We start from the raw sequence: 17,218 nt of genomic DNA, 5'->3' as shown, positions 1-17,218 counted from the left end.
TGGCGACGTGGCGGACATACAGGGGTTTGTTCCAGCTAACGGATATGGACGTTCGGGAGTTGGTGTGGACAATCGGCAGCAGGCTCAAGGATCAGGACAACGAATGAATCTGGATCTGGGGACGATCGGTGACGGGCAAGGGCGTGGACATGCCGAAACAACTCGGAGATCAAGTGCCATTAGAATTGGCGGGATTTATCTGAGATACTAGGCAAGATAATGCTTCGACGGGGATTCGAACGCTGAGGAAACGGTGATAGTTGTGACATTGTCCCAATCCGTATTATACTGCCTACGCAACACGACTAGATCCGCACGCCGATCTGCCTGACCTGACAATGAGTGCACTTCAGCCAGAGTGCCATTCGCCGTGGCTCGGCCGGTACATCATACATGCACAGTACCCTCGTTATCAACACAGGCAGCGCCCTCCTTCACCCTCACTTGAAGAAACTGCTCGACTCGGCCCCGCTCTGCTTGCCCTCCTGGTACGTAGCACTCAGCCCATCATACATCTGCTTCACCCTGCGCAACTCGCCCTTCAACTTCGCTTTCGTGGCTTCGTCGTCCACCTCGTCGATCAGCTCGGCCAGCGAGCGGGCTGTAAAGAACTTGTTCCGCCGATTGTACAGCGGCTTCGCTGCGAGGTCGGCCTCGGACTCACCCGGCGTCGCGACCTGGTATACAGACTTGAGGATGTCGATGTCGTCTGGGGGTGCGGACACGTCAGTGTCAGCAGATGCACGCATTCATGCGTGCTTGAATTCGTGCACCATGCTCGTGAGCCTGGGCTCGCACACTCGCACACTTATACACTTACACGGAATGGCAAACAAGTCCCGACTATCCTCGTACGTGAACATGTAGTAGAACTCGTTGAACCCGCTCCACGTAATCCCGCTCAGGCACAGCGAACACGGTTCGTGGGTCGCGAAGAAGATACAGTCCTTTGTGTCCGGGCGGGTATCCTTTGGTAACCTGAAGAACTGTTGGATGCAGTTGATTTCGCCGTGCAGGAGGGGCGATTCGCGCTCGTTGTTGGTCTCGGCGAGCACAGTGCCTAGAGTCGAGCGGTCGAGGATGGCTGCACCAAAAAGCTTCGAGCCCTGCGCGACTTGTGCGGCTGTGAGGGGAATTATGGCGTGTTCGGTCGTCGAGAGGAGCGCGGACGCCAGGGCTGCGGCCTCGACCTGGGGGCCCATGCTTGCTCTGAGAGGTCAGGGTGGAGTTTGCGCTAGAAGTTTGACAGGCAAGATTTGAAAGTCGGCCAGCCGGGTGCGATGTGTTCCTTGGCCATCGCTTTATATCGTGTTGTACTTAATCACTGGGTGCTCTGTCCAGTTTGAGTTTCTCCCGTGATGTGATAAGGGAGAGAGGACAGTCCTGTCGCTGGGCTGCCTACAGTGGAACTCTGCACAGGCTGTCGGAGAAGGCCGAGGCGGGTGCCGCCGCCGCTTTCTTCTCCGTGGTCAAGCTTCGTAGCTTCTTTTGCCGTCGGATGCAGTATAGTAGCATGGGTCGGTCTAATCGAAATTCGTGCAGAGAGGATATATATACTATGCGCCCAGGTAGTAACAGACCAATACTCTGTGCATCGCTACCTCCAGCATCCATGAAATGAACGCCGTCGCTCTCGCTTGTATGATTGACGCTGAGGAACAACCACCCTTCTTCCACGAGCTGTGAAACGAAATCCCATGGCGTAAAATCTCATGTACACCTCAGTGCTTCTTCATCACGAGGACCAAGTAGCCTAGGATTCTGTAGGCGAGGATGATCGCAAACATGATCCCGATCCATTCGCCTATCTTGTCGTCACCCCAGGAGTACTTGTACGCGCGGAGGACAGCGGTGCCGCGGATCTTGCCCTGGGATTGGAGGTCGGAAGGATACATGCACTGGTATTCATCTGTGTCAGAGGATTTGTCACACTCCCAGATCGTGGAGCGGAACTGGTTGACCATCATCCCTTGGAACACGTAGGCTTGGTAATCAATGTAGTGAAAGACATCTGTCGAAGTTGGTAGTCAGTATCACTGGCCGACGTGGCTGGAGATCAGGAGGGCAACCTACATTTCCAGAACGGATTTAACGTTCCCATCGGCACAAGGAACCCATTGACGCACATCCAAAGCCCGTTTGCGAATGCAGTCACCGCCAGTGCCACCACAAACAAGGGAAAGATGCTCGAGACGAGGACCACGAGTCCCTCTGCTGCCAGTAGGTCTAGAAACAGCCAAAGCACCCACATGCAGAAGCCGCCAGCGGTGGGATTGAAATGACCCAACCAGTAGGTGATGATGGAGAACATGACCGCAATGAGGAATAACCAAGGGATGCCGATGAGTGTGTTGCCAATGATAAAGGGCAAAGGACCGTACAAGCCATTAGCGCGTTCCTTGGCGAAGCTGTTGAGGTCCTCTATGATTGAGGGCACATAGGCGACTGCCATGAATGACATGAATGCGCCGCCGAAAAAGATGGCGTTGGTGAATGGTTGAATTGAGTTCTGATGGTAGGACAGACGGAGCCAGACGGTACCCATCATGATTGCCAGGCCAAAATACATGAAGACGCGAGTCCCGTAGGCGATGAGGTCGCGGTAGGATTTGATGAAGTTGCGATGCAACAGAACCCACGCAATAGCTAGTGTGCTCTTGCGTGACGTACGTGAGGGGGATACCGGAACAAGACTGCTCACGGTCGCGGTAGATAACATTAATGCGTTGTGCTCCTCAGACGCCGTCCAGGCTTCGTGCACATAGCCCAACGAGCCGTCGGCGGAGCTATCATCGTGTCCGAAGTCGGTGTTGACCAGGTCGAGCAGGTACTCTGCCGGGTTTATATGTAAGGGGATTGGTCGACCAATGCGCTCAAAGTAGCCTTCGACTGCAGAAACGGCTCCAAAATAGCATGTGCGTCCTTGAGACAGAAGCATCAGTTGATCGAAAAGCTGGAAGGTGGTTGTTGATGGCTGGTGGATCGAGGCGATGATGATCAGGTTGTGTTGCTTAGCCACCTGTCTGATAAACTTCATGCATTCGAAACTTGCAGTAGAGTCGAGCCCGCTCGTGGGTTCGTCCAAGAAGACCAGCCGAGGCGACGTGACAAGTTGGCTAGCCACACTCAGTCTGCGCTTTTGGCCACCACTGAGGCCTTTCCGTAGCGGTGTGCCGACGATTGTGTCTGCCTGCCGCTGTAGACCGAAAGATTCGATCAGCCCGTCCACTCTGGAAAGCCTGTCTTTCTTCGGGGTGTTGCCATTCATGGATAGTCTGGCAGCGAAGTCGACTGTTTCTCGCGCCGTGAGGATCCCGATCATGGCGTCTTCTTGCTCGACGTAGGTAGAGACCCGCCGGATAGCAGCTTCATCCATCACTCGTCCATTCATCATGATCCTCCCCTGTATGTCACCCTTCATTGTGCTTGTGCGATGTGCAAGCACGTTCAACATTGTAGTCTTTCCGCTTCCGCTTGGACCCATGAGGGCAACGACACTTCCGGCTTGGACACAGCCATAGCTGGAGTTCAGGATCTGTATGGGCTTCTTGGTCTTTCGGTCCTTCACAGTAACCCCAACATCCGACCACGAGAAGGATGTAAGGGCATGGTTGGTGAGGTGGCGGCTCAGTTCACTGCCCTTCTCCACGTCCTGGATGGCGTCAGTGGTATGCCCGAATGCATCGCAAGATGGAGCAAGACTGGCGGTCAACATTGCCGATGGAGCTCTTATCAGGTGCAAGCCCGCGGCCAAAGAACGCAGTATCCGCAACTGGGCAGTCAGAAGTATGAAGAAGATATAAGGGCTTTGTTCAAGCCTGAACGGGGCTTTTGTAACCCAACAACACGAGCACCTGTATGATGTGAACGCCGTAGACAGACTTGCACTCCTCAAAGAGGCGGGCAATCCGCCGTTCAGGCCACCCCAATAGCCAAGCTGGTACGGCCTCCATCGAGTTGCATTTGCTTCGTATAATCTCAGCGGGCACAAATCAGGAGACCATCGTCAAATCATCTGAGGCCACCAAGGCCACAATAGGAGTGCTCAGCCGTGTCGGCGTATCTGTTTCTCCTTCTTCTCATGAGGCTGTCTGAGCACTCCTGGACGTCACTGGCGGATACCGACATCCTTCGTAAAGCAGTCCGGACCAGATGATACGCTGTTGATAGTGGGTCTGGCACAGCAGAATTGCATCGGGGACCAGCACGACGCAACCCCTGCCCACAGCGGGCTACTGATGTTTAGCTCCATATGTCGTGCCTTCGGGGATCTTGACAGAGTCATCGATATACAAATACGAGGTATAATCGAAGCCCTGATCCAGCTTTTAGACCCCGTGCTTCCTGCAGGATGATGTCCTCGGCAGAATGGGGATCAGATCTCTCAAGGCGCTAACGACGCCTTGAACGATGTTCTGTGGAGGGCTAAGCTTCGGGCTCATCGGGTTCCACAAGCTGCTCGAAAGGTGGCGTGAGCTGACCGTCACATGCACGGCACGTGACATTGCTGTGTACCGAAGGGCACACCAGCGTAGAGTCGGCGCTGGAGGTCACAAATCTTCGGATTCGGCTGAGCAGCTGTAGCCAGAGGGATTCTCGCGTTATCCTGTCGAACGCTGTAGTACGAAGTATGGTACTCCGTACACAGTATTGTAAAATTTGGTGAGGCTCGAGTGAAGGAAGCTGGAGATTGTCACATTATCCTGAAACAAGCTAGTGCTGCATCTCGGGAAGTGCTGACACGTGACTCGCCGTAGTTGCCATAAATGGCACGGCGCTCAACGGCCCCCCACAGCGGTCCCCGACGACCTCGCCCGAGTAAGATCTGGGAAGATAATATCGAAACGTTGCAATCGACGGCGAGAGATGCTACAGGATCTGTCCGAGTGGTTGGTACGGATCATCCGAGGCTGTGTACAGGTATTAGCCTGTCCCCGATAGAGACAAATTCCACGCACTTTTGAGCGGGCTTCTCATTACTTAACCCAGCACGCATCTGCCCCTCTCACCGACAAGCCTAAGATCGCCATTCAACATCACCTCTAAGCAGACAAATCGGAAAATGGCTGCAGAAGGCGCCACACCTAACCCAGGCGCGGGCTCTGGTAAAGGCCGAACGAAACATCCAAGCCTTCTGGCCTGCATTCCTTGCCGCAAGTCGCATCTCAAGTGTGATGGCCAAAAGCCACTATGCAGCAGATGTGCAGACCGGAACGGCGACTGTTACTGGGTTGATTCCCGAAGAGGATACCGAGAATTCCGCAAGCCCCAATCAAACGCAGGAGACCGACCTGACCAGAAGCCGAAGAATGATCCTATTCACTATGACACTAAGCCCTTCGTGTCTCCTGATGGCCAGCGAGTCTTTAACGAGGCTGATGCTACCAAAATGCGCGCTCTGACATATGCTGAGATCTTCCAGCACAACGGCGAAGTTGCAGCGTTCCAGACTCTGCCTCTAGAAATGCAAAAGACCATGCCGCCGCCGCCAAAAGACCAGCTTCCTAGCCCTAGCAACAGTGATTCATCACTGTCCATGACCCGAGGGTCCGTTGGATCTGTCGGATCCGTTGGGTCCGTCGGGTCTGCGGGAGAAGTGCCTCCCATCTCAGACAGGTCCTTGGTGAGCGATACCGACCTGATCGACCTGTTCTATAGGCATTTCTATCCGTCTCATCCCTTCATTGCTCCACGAAAGCTATACCACCAGAACCCTGCCATCTTGCCTCCGGCATTGCAAGCATGCATGCGATGGCTTGCAAGCCATTACATTCCACAAGCCAACCACCCCGCGCTGGAGAACGCAGCAAAAATGATCTTCGCACCGGACGTGCCGGACGATGGCTTCAAAGTGCAAGGCCTGATACTCTATGCCATGACCAATTTCGCTCGCTTTGGGCAGGCAGAAGGGTCCATGGCGCTGGACAAGGCCATTGAGATCTCGCTGCGTATCGGGCTCAACCGGAACAGCTTCGCCCTGCAACAGTCGCCTAACGATTCGACCTTGCAAGAAATGTGGCGACGGACATGGTGGACCCTGCTCCTCATTGAGGGCTTGGTGGTGACTATTGGCGGCCAGTCGTCGCCGTTCCGCCTGTACTCGACGTACAACGACGTGGCTCTGCCGGGACATGACGAGGACTACAACGAGCTTCGCTCGCCCCCTCTCACCCGCACCATTGCGGACCTCCGCAACAGGACGTTCTCGGAAGATAACTTCGAGTACTCGTCCTTCGCGTATCAGATCGAAGCCACATACATTTTGGGGTCTGTGCTCGCGCTCAGCCCAGACACATTCGCGGTCACAGACCCCCAGGTCGAAGGCATCGATGCCGCCATTTCTCACCTCCTGTTATCGCTGCCGGCCGAGAAGCGACAAGTGTTCCGCAGCGACGGTTCCATCGACGAATGTCTTTTCATCGCCCACTTGGTCATTCACTGGGCGGCGATATGCCTGCACCGACCACGCTCCACCTTAACCTTTATCCGCAACCACTACCGCACCACATGCACCAAGGCCGAGGCCGCCGGGCTCCCTGCACTGGCTTACACATCTCACACGGCCAAGGCCCTGAGGGCAGCCAACGCCATCACACACCTCGCCGGCATGCAGCCGGATGTGAAGATGTGCTCGCCCGTGCTGATGTGCGGCCTGACCACCGCCGCGACAGTGCATCTCCCGGCCTACGCCATCGTGGACACCCCCGACCAAGCGGTCGCCATCAAGGAGCGCATGCAACTCTGCATCACTGCGCTCGGGGCATACGGCGAAGTCTGGCCCCGGGCCAGCATCGCAAAGACCCAAGTTGCCAAGTTCGCTCGCGAAGTCTTGACAAAGCCGAATGTCTACGTCGACTGCACTGCGTCCCACATGATACCGCGAGCTTCAGAGCCAGTGCCCCAACTGGAGTATCAGATGCCATTCAACAATGATTCGTGGATGGACAATCTGATTCAGGCCGACCAGGAGGTCGAAGCGCCTTCCTGTCCTGTATTTGACACGTTCGCTCTGGCTCAAAGCCAACACAGCATGCAGGGCCTTTGAAGAGGATTTCGAGGGACAAGGCCTTGTCAAAAAGAACCCACCCACCAAATATCTCTGTTCTGTTGGCTATCTGTTTTTTATACAGTTTTCGATGAACCTCCCAGCGCAAATATCGAGCAGGCGCACCACTCCTTCTAGAAGCGAAGGCACAAGACCGAAAAGCGTGTTTGGCCACGAGGCAATGCTTGGGCGAGCGCTTGCAGGAATTTGAATGGTTTTAGGATCTTTTACGACTGACGACCGGATTTCGAAAATCCCTTTTATGCCATCTCGGTCTCTTCATTTCAAGGAAGACAAGGTATTCAAAAATACAGACAGAGTCTGAATCTGAATTTTTCACGTGAACGGCTCCGCTCGTTCCGATATCCATCCATCAAAATATGCATGCGCATGCTTTTCGTAAAACGTTCGTGGTCACTGCGTGTGGAAAAGAGTCCTATCGCACGCCCTACCTAGAGCTAGTCGCCCCATCCCGCCCACCTCGTCAGTTATTTTCACTCAACACAAATGTAAAGCCGGCCCCATCACTCGTCCCGCCAACACAAGTACTGGTAAACGTTCCCGTAGGACACGTCGCCCTCGCGGCCCGGATACATCCCTCCCACCTCCCCTTGCTGACATTGATGGTGGCGCCCTGGTCGGCATTCACCGCCGTGAGTGTGAACTTGCTGGTCCCCGATGCGCCGACCGTGGTTGCAGGATCGCCTTCACAGAACTGGATACTCCCCGCGATGCTGCCGCAGATGGCAAGCAGCGCGACGTTGGTGTCGTGCGTGACGAGGTCGACGGAGGCGTCGTCGCACGTCGTCCCTGTAACGGCGTCGGGATTGACATTCGTGTTGGCGGGAGAACGAGCACGCACGACGCGGTGTGGGGGGCTCAACGTCCCTGTGGCCACCGCGCTGGTGCCTTCGCTCCCTGGGAAGTCCCACCACAGGGGAGAACACGTCGAGTGGGCGGTGAATAGCAGGAGGAGAAGGGGAAGGAAGACTGAAGGCGAGAGAATCTGAAAGAAGGTATGCATATTTGCGGGTGCTTATTTGATGCAAGTACGGTATGGTGCGGTGTGGTGTGGTATGATGTCGCTTTGTATGAATGAATGAGTGACTTGGTGAGCTTCCCTTGTTCCGTCTAGCGGGCCACCAGGGCTAGGCTATGAGGCAATGTGTGGTGATTTGCAACGCATGTAGAGCAAATGAGTAGGCCTACCTGGGAAGGGACAGACCCGAAGATATACTTGTCCTTGTCCTCCCGACAGGTTCGTGCCGGGTGTTGCGGCATTTCTAGCAGACCACCCCAGGTGAACAATCTGGCTTATGCTCGACCCCCGTGGCCCTTGGTGACTTGGAGACACCGATCGGGGCCTGTAACGACTGGGGTGGGCGAGTAGAGGGCTTGAAGAGGACAAGCTCGTACGACCGTCGCGCTGTGCACGATATCTTCACGCACTCACGGTATGACTTCATCTTCGTGCGACGGCAGGCAATCTGCTGGAGCGTGTCAGAGGCGATGGTTGAGGCTGCAAGTGTTACAGAAGAGTTTGACGAGCCTCGTGGCTTCAGCCAAGCGAGCCAAGACTAGACTAGAACCGACTCGGTACAAGGCTGGGGAGGGTGGATCATAAGAGCATATGCTGCATCCAGTCATCATTACGGCGGAGCAACAGAATACCTCACAACACGTTCCAGCAATGTTTCTCATACATGATGAGATGACAACCGACTACTTCAACGAACATCATAAGAGGCAGGACACCAGAGCCAAACGATCGACAAAATCTCCCTCACGATCTTGCTTCGAGCTCTACACCGTCTTGGGTGCCCTCTCCGTACCGCATCATGAAGCTCTGCCGCATCGTCAAAGCCTCTCGGAGCAATCATAATGACCATCACGTTGCCCACGGCATCAGATAACGGCTGCCCAGTGATTAAAGGTAGAAACGAGCCGTTGTTGAGTTCTTGTCGACAAATGTGCACAGCAGCGACCCCGTAGTGCCGTCGTCGCCTCGACCTCTGCGCGCAACAGGGCATCTTGGACTGCCCTAGCCTGCTCTTGGTCCTCAGCGTCCTCGTCCTGAACGATTTACTCGTCGACTGCTGCCAGCCAGTCAACCATTGGTGGGATTGAGGATCAGCCTACTATCTCGGCATCCGGATCGTCTGCGTCTTGGTCTGGCTCGACTTACTAGATCTCGGGCGTTCGAAGGTATCGAGGTTCGGCAGTCGTCTACATTCGTCAGGCGTGGAAGTCAGGATCGTTGCGCACGTGGAGGTAGAGGAGCCGCGATCGGCCTTCGTGATCTTCCGGCAAGCCGCCTTGGGTCAATGGGCGCCCGGCGAGTTGCTGGATCAGGCGAACGTACCGCCATCCGCGTTCCAGCTGCTCTTCGTCGCCCACGAATTCTGGCATGAAAGGTGTCAAGTTATGTGCTCTCACATCCAGCTCCACGAGACTCATCTGCCACTACCATTCGAGAGCTGATGACTCTCCAGGGCAACAGATGTATAACTGCCGGACTACACATTATTGGCTTAATTGTAGAGGGCCATATATGCATGTGAGTATGTTGTGGGTCCGCTTTACCTCAGGCCACGCAGTTCGATCCAAGACACAGCACCGACAAGCATGATGTCCACGCGACTTACTTTGAGGGTTTGCCCCTCGACACGGGGCAACAGATGCGACGGCCGTCAACCCATCCCCGTGGGGTTCCTACCCACCCGCAGGCGCGACTGGCTTGTAAAGCAGTATCACCGAGTTCGGCGCTCGGCAAAGATCATCTCGGCAGTCTCGAATGTCATTTCCGGGCTTCTAGCCGCCGTCATTGAGTCAATCATGATATACGTGCTCTACAAGTTCTACTCCACAAGGGATATATTCATGGAGGATCGACCATGGGGACCATGGGCCAAAGACCGCGTCGTGTGGCCCACCTTCATGTTCGCTGCCGCGTCTATCGTCACCTCGCTCATAGCTCTGGTCGCGCTGATCGCGCTGTGCTGGCGGTCCAAGCGGAGGCTTGTATTTTTCAGCTTGGTTTATGTGGCCATGGACATTATCACCTGGGTCATCGTTGCTATCGTGTACAGGGTGGAGAAGACGGAGAAGGACTTATGGGGCTGGAGTTGTACCGACAAGGCCAAGGCAATTCAACAACAGCTCGGCAAGCAGGCGGATTTCACTAGCTTGTGCAAGCTCCAGGTAAGCTAGACGTTGAGATGGGCTTCAGCGGCGCACCGGAGCCGCATAGCCCGTCGGACACTTAGTACTGATGCTAACCTGCCTAGAGGTCATCTTGGGTTCTGTCCCTAAGCCATATCATTACCAAGATCCTCACAAGCGCGCTGTCATGGTCCTTTGGACCGCGAACAAACTGGCTTGAAGACCAAGATGGCCTAGATGTGGCTTTGATCACCTTCGACCAATTGACGGGTTGACATGGTTTCCTGTCTACCGAGGGTGGGACGGAATGAAAGGCGACATCTCATTGAAATTCGCCTACGATGTAACGCGACTCAATATGTTGCTGGGGTGCCGATACAGTGGTCAAGACGATGCGCCACTGTCAACTGTCAACATGTCAGTGAAAACCCCGTGAACGTGTTCTTCGGAAAGCTCTACACGAGCAATACCACGCTCACGCCACAAACCTTCCATACCTCACAAGTTTCCTCTGGGGTCCTCCTGTGTGCACTGGCAATGGCTCTAGCTTCAGCGATCTCCCTCCCTAAGGCCCATAACGTTAGGATCGTTGTCCTTGGTGAGGTGTTACCGAATCGGCGCCTGCCTGGCAACACTCGCGGCGTATATGTCAACATAACGTTACGGACCTGTGTGGATAGCCTCGACATAACCGTGAAGTGGGCATTCTACAAATGCGATACCACCCGGCCGCCTGTTCCTCTTTTTTCTCGCCTCGGGCGAGTCGGATCCTCGATCAGGAAGAGGAGATCAAGAAAGTGTGACATATACCCTCAACAGCTTACCAGAAAGCATCAGCATGCCCCTCAAGCTCTACACGTCGCCACTCTCGTGGAACTGTCTACGGCCGGAACTCGTACTGGCCGAGAAGGGTATCACGGACGTGGTCCGCATCCCGGCCGATCTCGTCCGCGGCACACACAAGGTGAGCGCCACGCATCCCGGGCACGCATAAGTGACTCGGAACTTCTGACACCAGTCACGCCTAGACCGCCGACTTCCTCGAAAAGTCCCTCTTCGGCAAAGTGCCGTTGCTGGAGGATGGCGGCGGTGGTAGTACGGGTGACGGTGCTGGTCTCGTGCTCTTCGAGTCACGCGCCATCTCCCGCTACCTCTGCGAAAAGTATGCTGGCATGGGCCCGGGCTTGATCCCCCGACTCGCGGGTGAGGTTCATGGTCAGGACCAGGATTACGACCAAGGTCGTGGTCACCCATCCCGAGCGATCTGGGAAATGCGCCTCGCTGTCGAGTCCGTCGAGTTTGATGTGCACGTTAGCCCTGTCATCAGCGAGATGATGATCGCGCCGTGAGTCTCCCTGCTATATATAATCCCCGCTATGGTCAGTCAGAAACAAGCTGAAACGGTCAGAGCGCTGGGGAAGCCGGCGGACGAGGCGGTCCTCGCACGCCACCGGCCTAGACTCGACAACTGCCTGGATGTGCTGGACAAGATGTTGGCCACGATGCCATTCATGGGTGGTGAGGAGTTCAGTCTCGTGGACATCGTCTACATGCCGTGCATGTACGTAATGAGCAAGTGCATGGATGTGTTTCCTAGGCGGCCGAACTTGAAGCGGTGGTGGAAGAGGGTTAGTGCGCGGGAAGGATGGAAGAAGGCTGTTGAGCCGATGGATGAGGCTTGGGAACAGGTTGTCCCCGGGTGGAAGGGCCAGAGTGGAGGGCTGGTTGCGGATGTTGCAAAGGGTGAAGGGGAGGACAGGTCTCATCTCTGAGATATCATGAGGAGGGGTATGAAAATTGTGGTAATCCCGGCGGCCGGCCGGTCGGGCCGCTGCATGACTGTCACATTAGACATCTTCTCAGGAGCTGCACTGACCGGCTGCTCGGGCCAGCAATCACCCTATTGCGAAAGTGCGGCCAGAGTTGGGTCTCCGCGCTACTCGATCCGACTCAAGCCGCAGAAATGGCCATGGAAGCGTAGCCGCGCTGTATCTTTGATTTGTGAGATCCCTGGTGCGCCAGTACGGCGGACGGAGAAGACAACCCGAACCCTCGCCAGCCCACGGAATACGTACCCTTCAGACCTTCGGTTTTTGATTTTGTGGTCGAGATGCGCTACGCCGCGCCCCAAAATCGCTTCCGGGGAAACGCAGGCAAGTCGACGGATAGACGAATAGAGATTTGAACTTGAAGTCTAAAAGCAAGATTCTTCTCTTACCCGGCTCTCCGCCATGACCGTGCGAATACTCCGGCCCAACTGCCTCCTTCTCAATCAGGCAATTCGCGACACCAAGATGCAGAGTAATGCAAAAACCTCGGCTTGAGACCCTGAACGGCGGCGTATTACGGAGTAGATCATGCATCTACCCGGCGCCACCACTGATTTACGGCCGCTCCAGGGCCACCGTATGGATCGTACGAGGTCACGCTTGATGCACGAGTGCCACGACAATGTATTGACAACCAGAAATCCAGCCTACTGCGTGGTGCTCTTTCCCAAGACGGTCGTCTCGATTGTGATTACGCATGTGGCTTGTGCGGACGAGATCGGTGCACTAATAATGCTTAGAAAGCAGACCATCTCGCATGAACATTCTGGTTGCGCCAAAGAGACGGAGTGCCAGACGGAAGAAGGGCATGATGACAAAGAAGGGCAGAGAAGAGAACAGTACCGAACACAGTGAAGTGGGTGAAGTAAGGTGATAGGCATGGTGAGTAAACATCCCATACAGCCGAACTGATTCTCGCAGGGGACTATCCAGGGCCAGCGATCACGGATGTATATATAAGAGAAAGACATGTACACACATCACAGGCCACGATGAAGCCAGGACGTCACGGACAGGGACAGCGAGACACAGGCAGACGACAACCACAATGTCAGCAAACCACTTCAAGAACGTCACGGTCTTTGGTGTAAGTCACAAGTCGTCCACCACCCGTCCCATGCCCCAACACAAGACCCTCCATCTACCCTACTAGCTACACACACACAAAGCTCGAAACGTGGCTGTTACTAACTCGAAATCCGCACCCTTCCAGGCCGGCGGCACCAACATCGGCCACCACATCGTCAAAGCCCTACTCTCCAAACCCGACCTCTTCGCCGTGACCATCTTGGCCCGGCGGTCCTCCAAGTCCACATTCCCCGCCGGCGCGCAAGTGAAATATGTCGCCGACTCCTTGCCACACGCCGATCTCGTCACCGCCCTACAGGGTCAAGACGTCGTCATCTCCGCCATCGGCTTCGGCGCGCTATCTCTCGAAAGGAATCTCATCGACGCGGCCACCGACGCGGGCGTCAAGCGGTTCTTCCCCTCGGAATACGGCGTCAACAACACGCACAGTGCCGCACGTGCGCTGTGCCCTGTCTTTAACGCCAAGGGCGAAATGATCGAATACTTGGCCGACAAGCACCCGCACCTGACGTGGACGGCCGTGCCCACGGGCCTGTGGCTCGACTGGGCGCTCGACCCGGCCATCGCGTTCGCGGGGATCAATATGGCGGACCGCACCGCCGCGCTGTGGCAGGGTGGGGAGCACAGATTATCGTGGTCGACGCTGCCTTGGGCCGCCGAGGGGATTGTGCAGATCCTCCTCGCCCCGCCGGAGATCACGGCGAACAAGGTCCTCCCGCTGCATGGGTTCCTCGCGTCGCAGAATGAGATTGTCGCGGTGTTGGAGGAGGTGCAGGGCGTCGAGTACACGGTCTCGAACCTGGACGGGGGGGCCATGGTCGCCAAGGCGAGGCACTCGTGGGATGAGAATAGGGATGTGAAATCCGCGCTGGAGCTGGTCAAGGCCGGATTCTTCCTCGATGGGTATGGTAGTGATTTGGTGGGTGGGGGGATTGTGGCGCTTGGGAACGATGTGCTGGATTTGGCGCCGTTGAGGTTGGAGGATGTGGTCAAGACGGCGGTGGAGAGGTGGGCGTAGTATGTATGTACTGTAACTGCAAAGATGTGTACTATACTATGCGTTCCATCTAGTGTGCTCCACGAGTTCTACCGACACCTGGGCTGTGCGAGGTCAGACGCCAATAATACATGACCGTTACACGCGGCTTCAGATGGTCCATCCTAGATCCGATGGATGGTAGTGGGATACATGTGGATGGGACGCCGGCCCAAGCGACAGGCGTTGGCCACACGGGAATTAATCCCAAAGATGCTCGACATTGCTGGTCCACGCGCCAATCACTGTGCTTGAGGAATTGGCGTACGCTTTCACCAACGTTTGAGTTAACCGCTTTCCCGCAAGTAAACCGCTTCATCATGGCCGAGGACCCTCTGAGGCCGTACATGTCCTGATCCAACTCTGCCTCCACCTCCACGCCGACATCGACTATCGACAGTGCGAGCACCTGCTGTACATTGTACCGGCATTCGCCATCATCACGTTATTTTCTCTTCATGCAACACGCTTCCCGATCTCTTCAGCTCCACCTCGTGAGCAATCTCATTTACCCTGTTCTCCAGGTCATGACTGGTATAGCTGTCCTTGGTTGTGCCCACGACGATCCAGGGCGTATGGTCGAATAGATAGTTCATCTCCTCGAGGGGCCGACGCGCCGTCTCGGGCAGGAGCAGCCAGAAGAAGATGGCGTTGGTGCAGTTGCAGATGATGAATATGAAGTAGAACTTGTACCCGATGTTACTCATTGCGATGGGCGTGACTTGTCCCTATGCATGGTCAGCAAGTCCGACGTTGATAGCAGGCAGGGCAGAAGACATACAATCATGGTGTTAAAGGCAAAGCTCGTCACTGTCGCCAGGGACACGCCATAGCTACGTGTGCGAGTGTCAAAAACTTCGGCCGGGATGATCCAGCTGAGCGGGCCGCAGGTGCAGCTGAAGCTGAAGTTGTAAAGCCACGTCATGACGATGAAGCCCCACTGGGCGCCCTTGTTCGTCGATACGCCCGGCGGGAACTTGGCCAGCAGGATGGTGGCGATGATGAAGGTCACCATGTTCCCTAGGTTGCCGTAGATAAGGGGCCAGCGGCGCCCCGTGCGGTCAATGAACAGGATGGTGCAGAACTGGGCGACCAGGGCGATGATGCTGTTGATGCCCTGGTACTTGAGCGTGTCTTGGCCCGAGATGCCGATCTGCCCGTAGATGGTGACCGAGTAGTACTGGATGGCCGACACGCCGGTCATCTGGATGCTGGCCTGCAGGGCGCAGCAGAGGAAGAGGCGCCGGAACGCGGATTTCGACCGGAACAGCTCGAGGTGGGATTTGGCTTCGTGTTCGTGCTCGTGCGCAATCGACGCTTGCACTTGCTCGTATTCCGCCATGACCCAGGGGTCCTGCTCGTTGCCGTGGGCGTGCAGCTTCGCGAGGACTTTGAGGGCCTGGTCCGGCTTGCCATGGTCCATGAGCCATCTGTTTGTAAGAAACATTAGCAAATGGTAAGTCAAAAGGATACATATGCCTACCTCGGAGACTCGGGAAACATAAAGATCAACAAGCCGAGAAAGATGGCCGGCACGATCTGAAGGCCCAGGGGCACTCGCCATTGCGCGCTGTTGTCTGTGATGTGGACGTATGTCGCCCAAGAGATCCACGATGCCACGAGTGCACCGACACCCAACATGAACTGCTGCAAGGCTGTGATTCGACCTCGAATGCTCGGGTGAGCCAGTTCGGCCTGGTAGAGGGGCACAATCATGACGAGGAAGCCGACACCGAGTCCGGCCAGGAAACGGCCTGACCAGAGGTAGCCGATGGTCTCTGCACCGGTCTGCAGACCGCCGCCCAGGCAGAAGATCAGGGCTCCAATGGCAATGGTCCATCGCCGGCCAAGTTAATCACCGCAAGGGCCTGCAAAGAGAGCCCCGCCAATTGCCCCTGTAGTGAACAGACTCACAACGAGGCCTGATTCATTGTCGTTGGGGGCGAACTTCTCGATGAAGGTGTTGCTGGCAATGACTTCTGCGATCACACCCAGATCGTAGCCAAAGAGGTACGACCCAAGGGAGGCGAACACGCCGACGAGGAACTGATACCATTTCGGAGGCAGTGGCATGGTGAATGATGCAGGGGACTGTAGGAGGGGAAAGGGACAATGCGAGAGGAGAGTCTGCGAGGTCGTCAAGAAAACGACGCTGGACAGGCGCTCGAGAGTTGGCAACAAGAGAGCAAACACGCTCGACAGTGCTATATATGACTGTGGATCCGGTCTTCAATTCCCAGATCCCTGGCCGTGGTACTCATGTTGTGATCTCGTGGTGGCTCGCATGATCCCGCAGTTTTGCCCTATTCGCGAAGGTGTGGAAGAGCCAGATCCCCGCAAACAGCCACGACGTGAGGATTGCGGAGTGAGGCATGGCGCCGTTGGAAAGCCCCAATTCTTGATCGCCTTCGCCATCGCTACGACAGCTCGAAGCTCGCCAGTAGATTGGCCGGGGCTTCCACCGTCCCTCCGCCGTTGCCAAAAGGGGACAAATCCCGGTGCCGGTGGTGCGCAGGATTTTCCCCTAATTCGACCTCCTGCCTTTAACGTCGCTGATTGCCATTGAATCTGAGTCGTATGCGAGTGTGATGGGTCTGTACAGTATTTTCCCGGGTGGATCTGGTTGGTTCGAGTCTCTATCCGAACATCGGCAAGGTAACTAAACGTGATGTGACACGAATCTTGTAGATCTCGTCATGGAAATTCCTTCCACGTCGCCGGGACCACGTACCAATACGTGCCCTTTCATCAGGACAAATATCGGCGGAGGTTATGAGCTGTCGGCAAGCTAGGCGCATATAGAACTGTGCCGGTCGAGGTGATGAGACTGTGCAGGAGGCGAGAGTGAGTGACAAACGCAGGAACAACCCTGTGACTAGGAGGGTTACCCGAGGGTCGACCAGACAGTGCCAAGGGCTGTTACGGGCCACACCCCCCTTTGTAAGATACCGTATTGTTTACATGGGCCTCCGTAACTATATAGTTGGGTCTCTGTCCAGACCCCTCTGGAATTCATCATGTCCTCCAAATTGAGTCACATACCATCCATAACTCTGC

The 17,218-nt window shown here is 55.6% G+C and overlaps 7 protein-coding genes across 7 annotated transcripts; 4 read left to right on the top strand and 3 right to left on the bottom strand.

The window, feature by feature from the left end:
* Positions 1-440: 440 nt before the first annotated feature.
* Positions 441-1,202, bottom strand: A1O7_00642 (uncharacterized protein; the record flags this gene model as incomplete). Its single annotated transcript, XM_007754683.1, has 2 exons — positions 441-709; positions 821-1,202. 2 exons carry the CDS (start codon positions 1,200-1,202, stop codon positions 441-443), a joined length of 651 nt encoding a protein of 216 aa, XP_007752873.1.
* A 519-nt stretch (positions 1,203-1,721) lies between these two features.
* On the bottom strand, positions 1,722-3,715 carry A1O7_00641 (uncharacterized protein; the record flags this gene model as incomplete). Its single annotated transcript, XM_007754682.1, has 2 exons — positions 1,722-2,011; positions 2,074-3,715. The coding sequence occupies 2 exons, from the start codon at positions 3,713-3,715 to the stop codon at positions 1,722-1,724; spliced, it is 1,932 nt and encodes a 643-aa protein (XP_007752872.1).
* Positions 3,716-5,062: 1,347 nt separating this feature from the next.
* On the top strand, positions 5,063-7,045 carry A1O7_00640 (uncharacterized protein; the record flags this gene model as incomplete). Its single annotated transcript, XM_007754681.1, has 1 exon — positions 5,063-7,045. One exon carries the CDS (start codon positions 5,063-5,065, stop codon positions 7,043-7,045), a length of 1,983 nt encoding a protein of 660 aa, XP_007752871.1.
* Positions 7,046-7,529: 484 nt separating this feature from the next.
* On the bottom strand, positions 7,530-8,069 carry A1O7_00639 (uncharacterized protein; the record flags this gene model as incomplete). The annotated part of the gene is made up of 1 exon (XM_007754680.1): positions 7,530-8,069. One exon carries the CDS (start codon positions 8,067-8,069, stop codon positions 7,530-7,532), a length of 540 nt encoding a protein of 179 aa, XP_007752870.1.
* A 1,811-nt stretch (positions 8,070-9,880) lies between these two features.
* Positions 9,881-10,482, top strand: A1O7_00638 (uncharacterized protein; the record flags this gene model as incomplete). Its single annotated transcript, XM_007754679.1, has 2 exons — positions 9,881-10,246; positions 10,333-10,482. The coding sequence occupies 2 exons, from the start codon at positions 9,881-9,883 to the stop codon at positions 10,480-10,482; spliced, it is 516 nt and encodes a 171-aa protein (XP_007752869.1).
* Positions 10,483-11,045: 563 nt separating this feature from the next.
* Positions 11,046-11,979, top strand: A1O7_00637 (uncharacterized protein; the record flags this gene model as incomplete). Its single annotated transcript, XM_007754678.1, has 3 exons — positions 11,046-11,171; positions 11,236-11,552; positions 11,616-11,979. 3 exons carry the CDS (start codon positions 11,046-11,048, stop codon positions 11,977-11,979), a joined length of 807 nt encoding a protein of 268 aa, XP_007752868.1.
* Positions 11,980-13,084: 1,105 nt separating this feature from the next.
* Positions 13,085-14,143, top strand: A1O7_00636 (uncharacterized protein; the record flags this gene model as incomplete). Its single annotated transcript, XM_007754677.1, has 2 exons — positions 13,085-13,123; positions 13,250-14,143. The coding sequence occupies 2 exons, from the start codon at positions 13,085-13,087 to the stop codon at positions 14,141-14,143; spliced, it is 933 nt and encodes a 310-aa protein (XP_007752867.1).
* Positions 14,144-17,218: the final 3,075 nt, after the last annotated feature.

The sequence above is a fragment of the Cladophialophora yegresii genome (assembly GCF_000585515.1).
Source record: "Cladophialophora yegresii CBS 114405 chromosome Unknown aczIN-supercont1.1, whole genome shotgun sequence".
Classification (NCBI taxonomy): Eukaryota; Fungi; Ascomycota; class Eurotiomycetes; order Chaetothyriales; family Herpotrichiellaceae; genus Cladophialophora; species Cladophialophora yegresii.
Note: the sequence above shows the minus strand (reverse complement) of the source record. Positions and strands in the feature narration are given on the sequence as shown.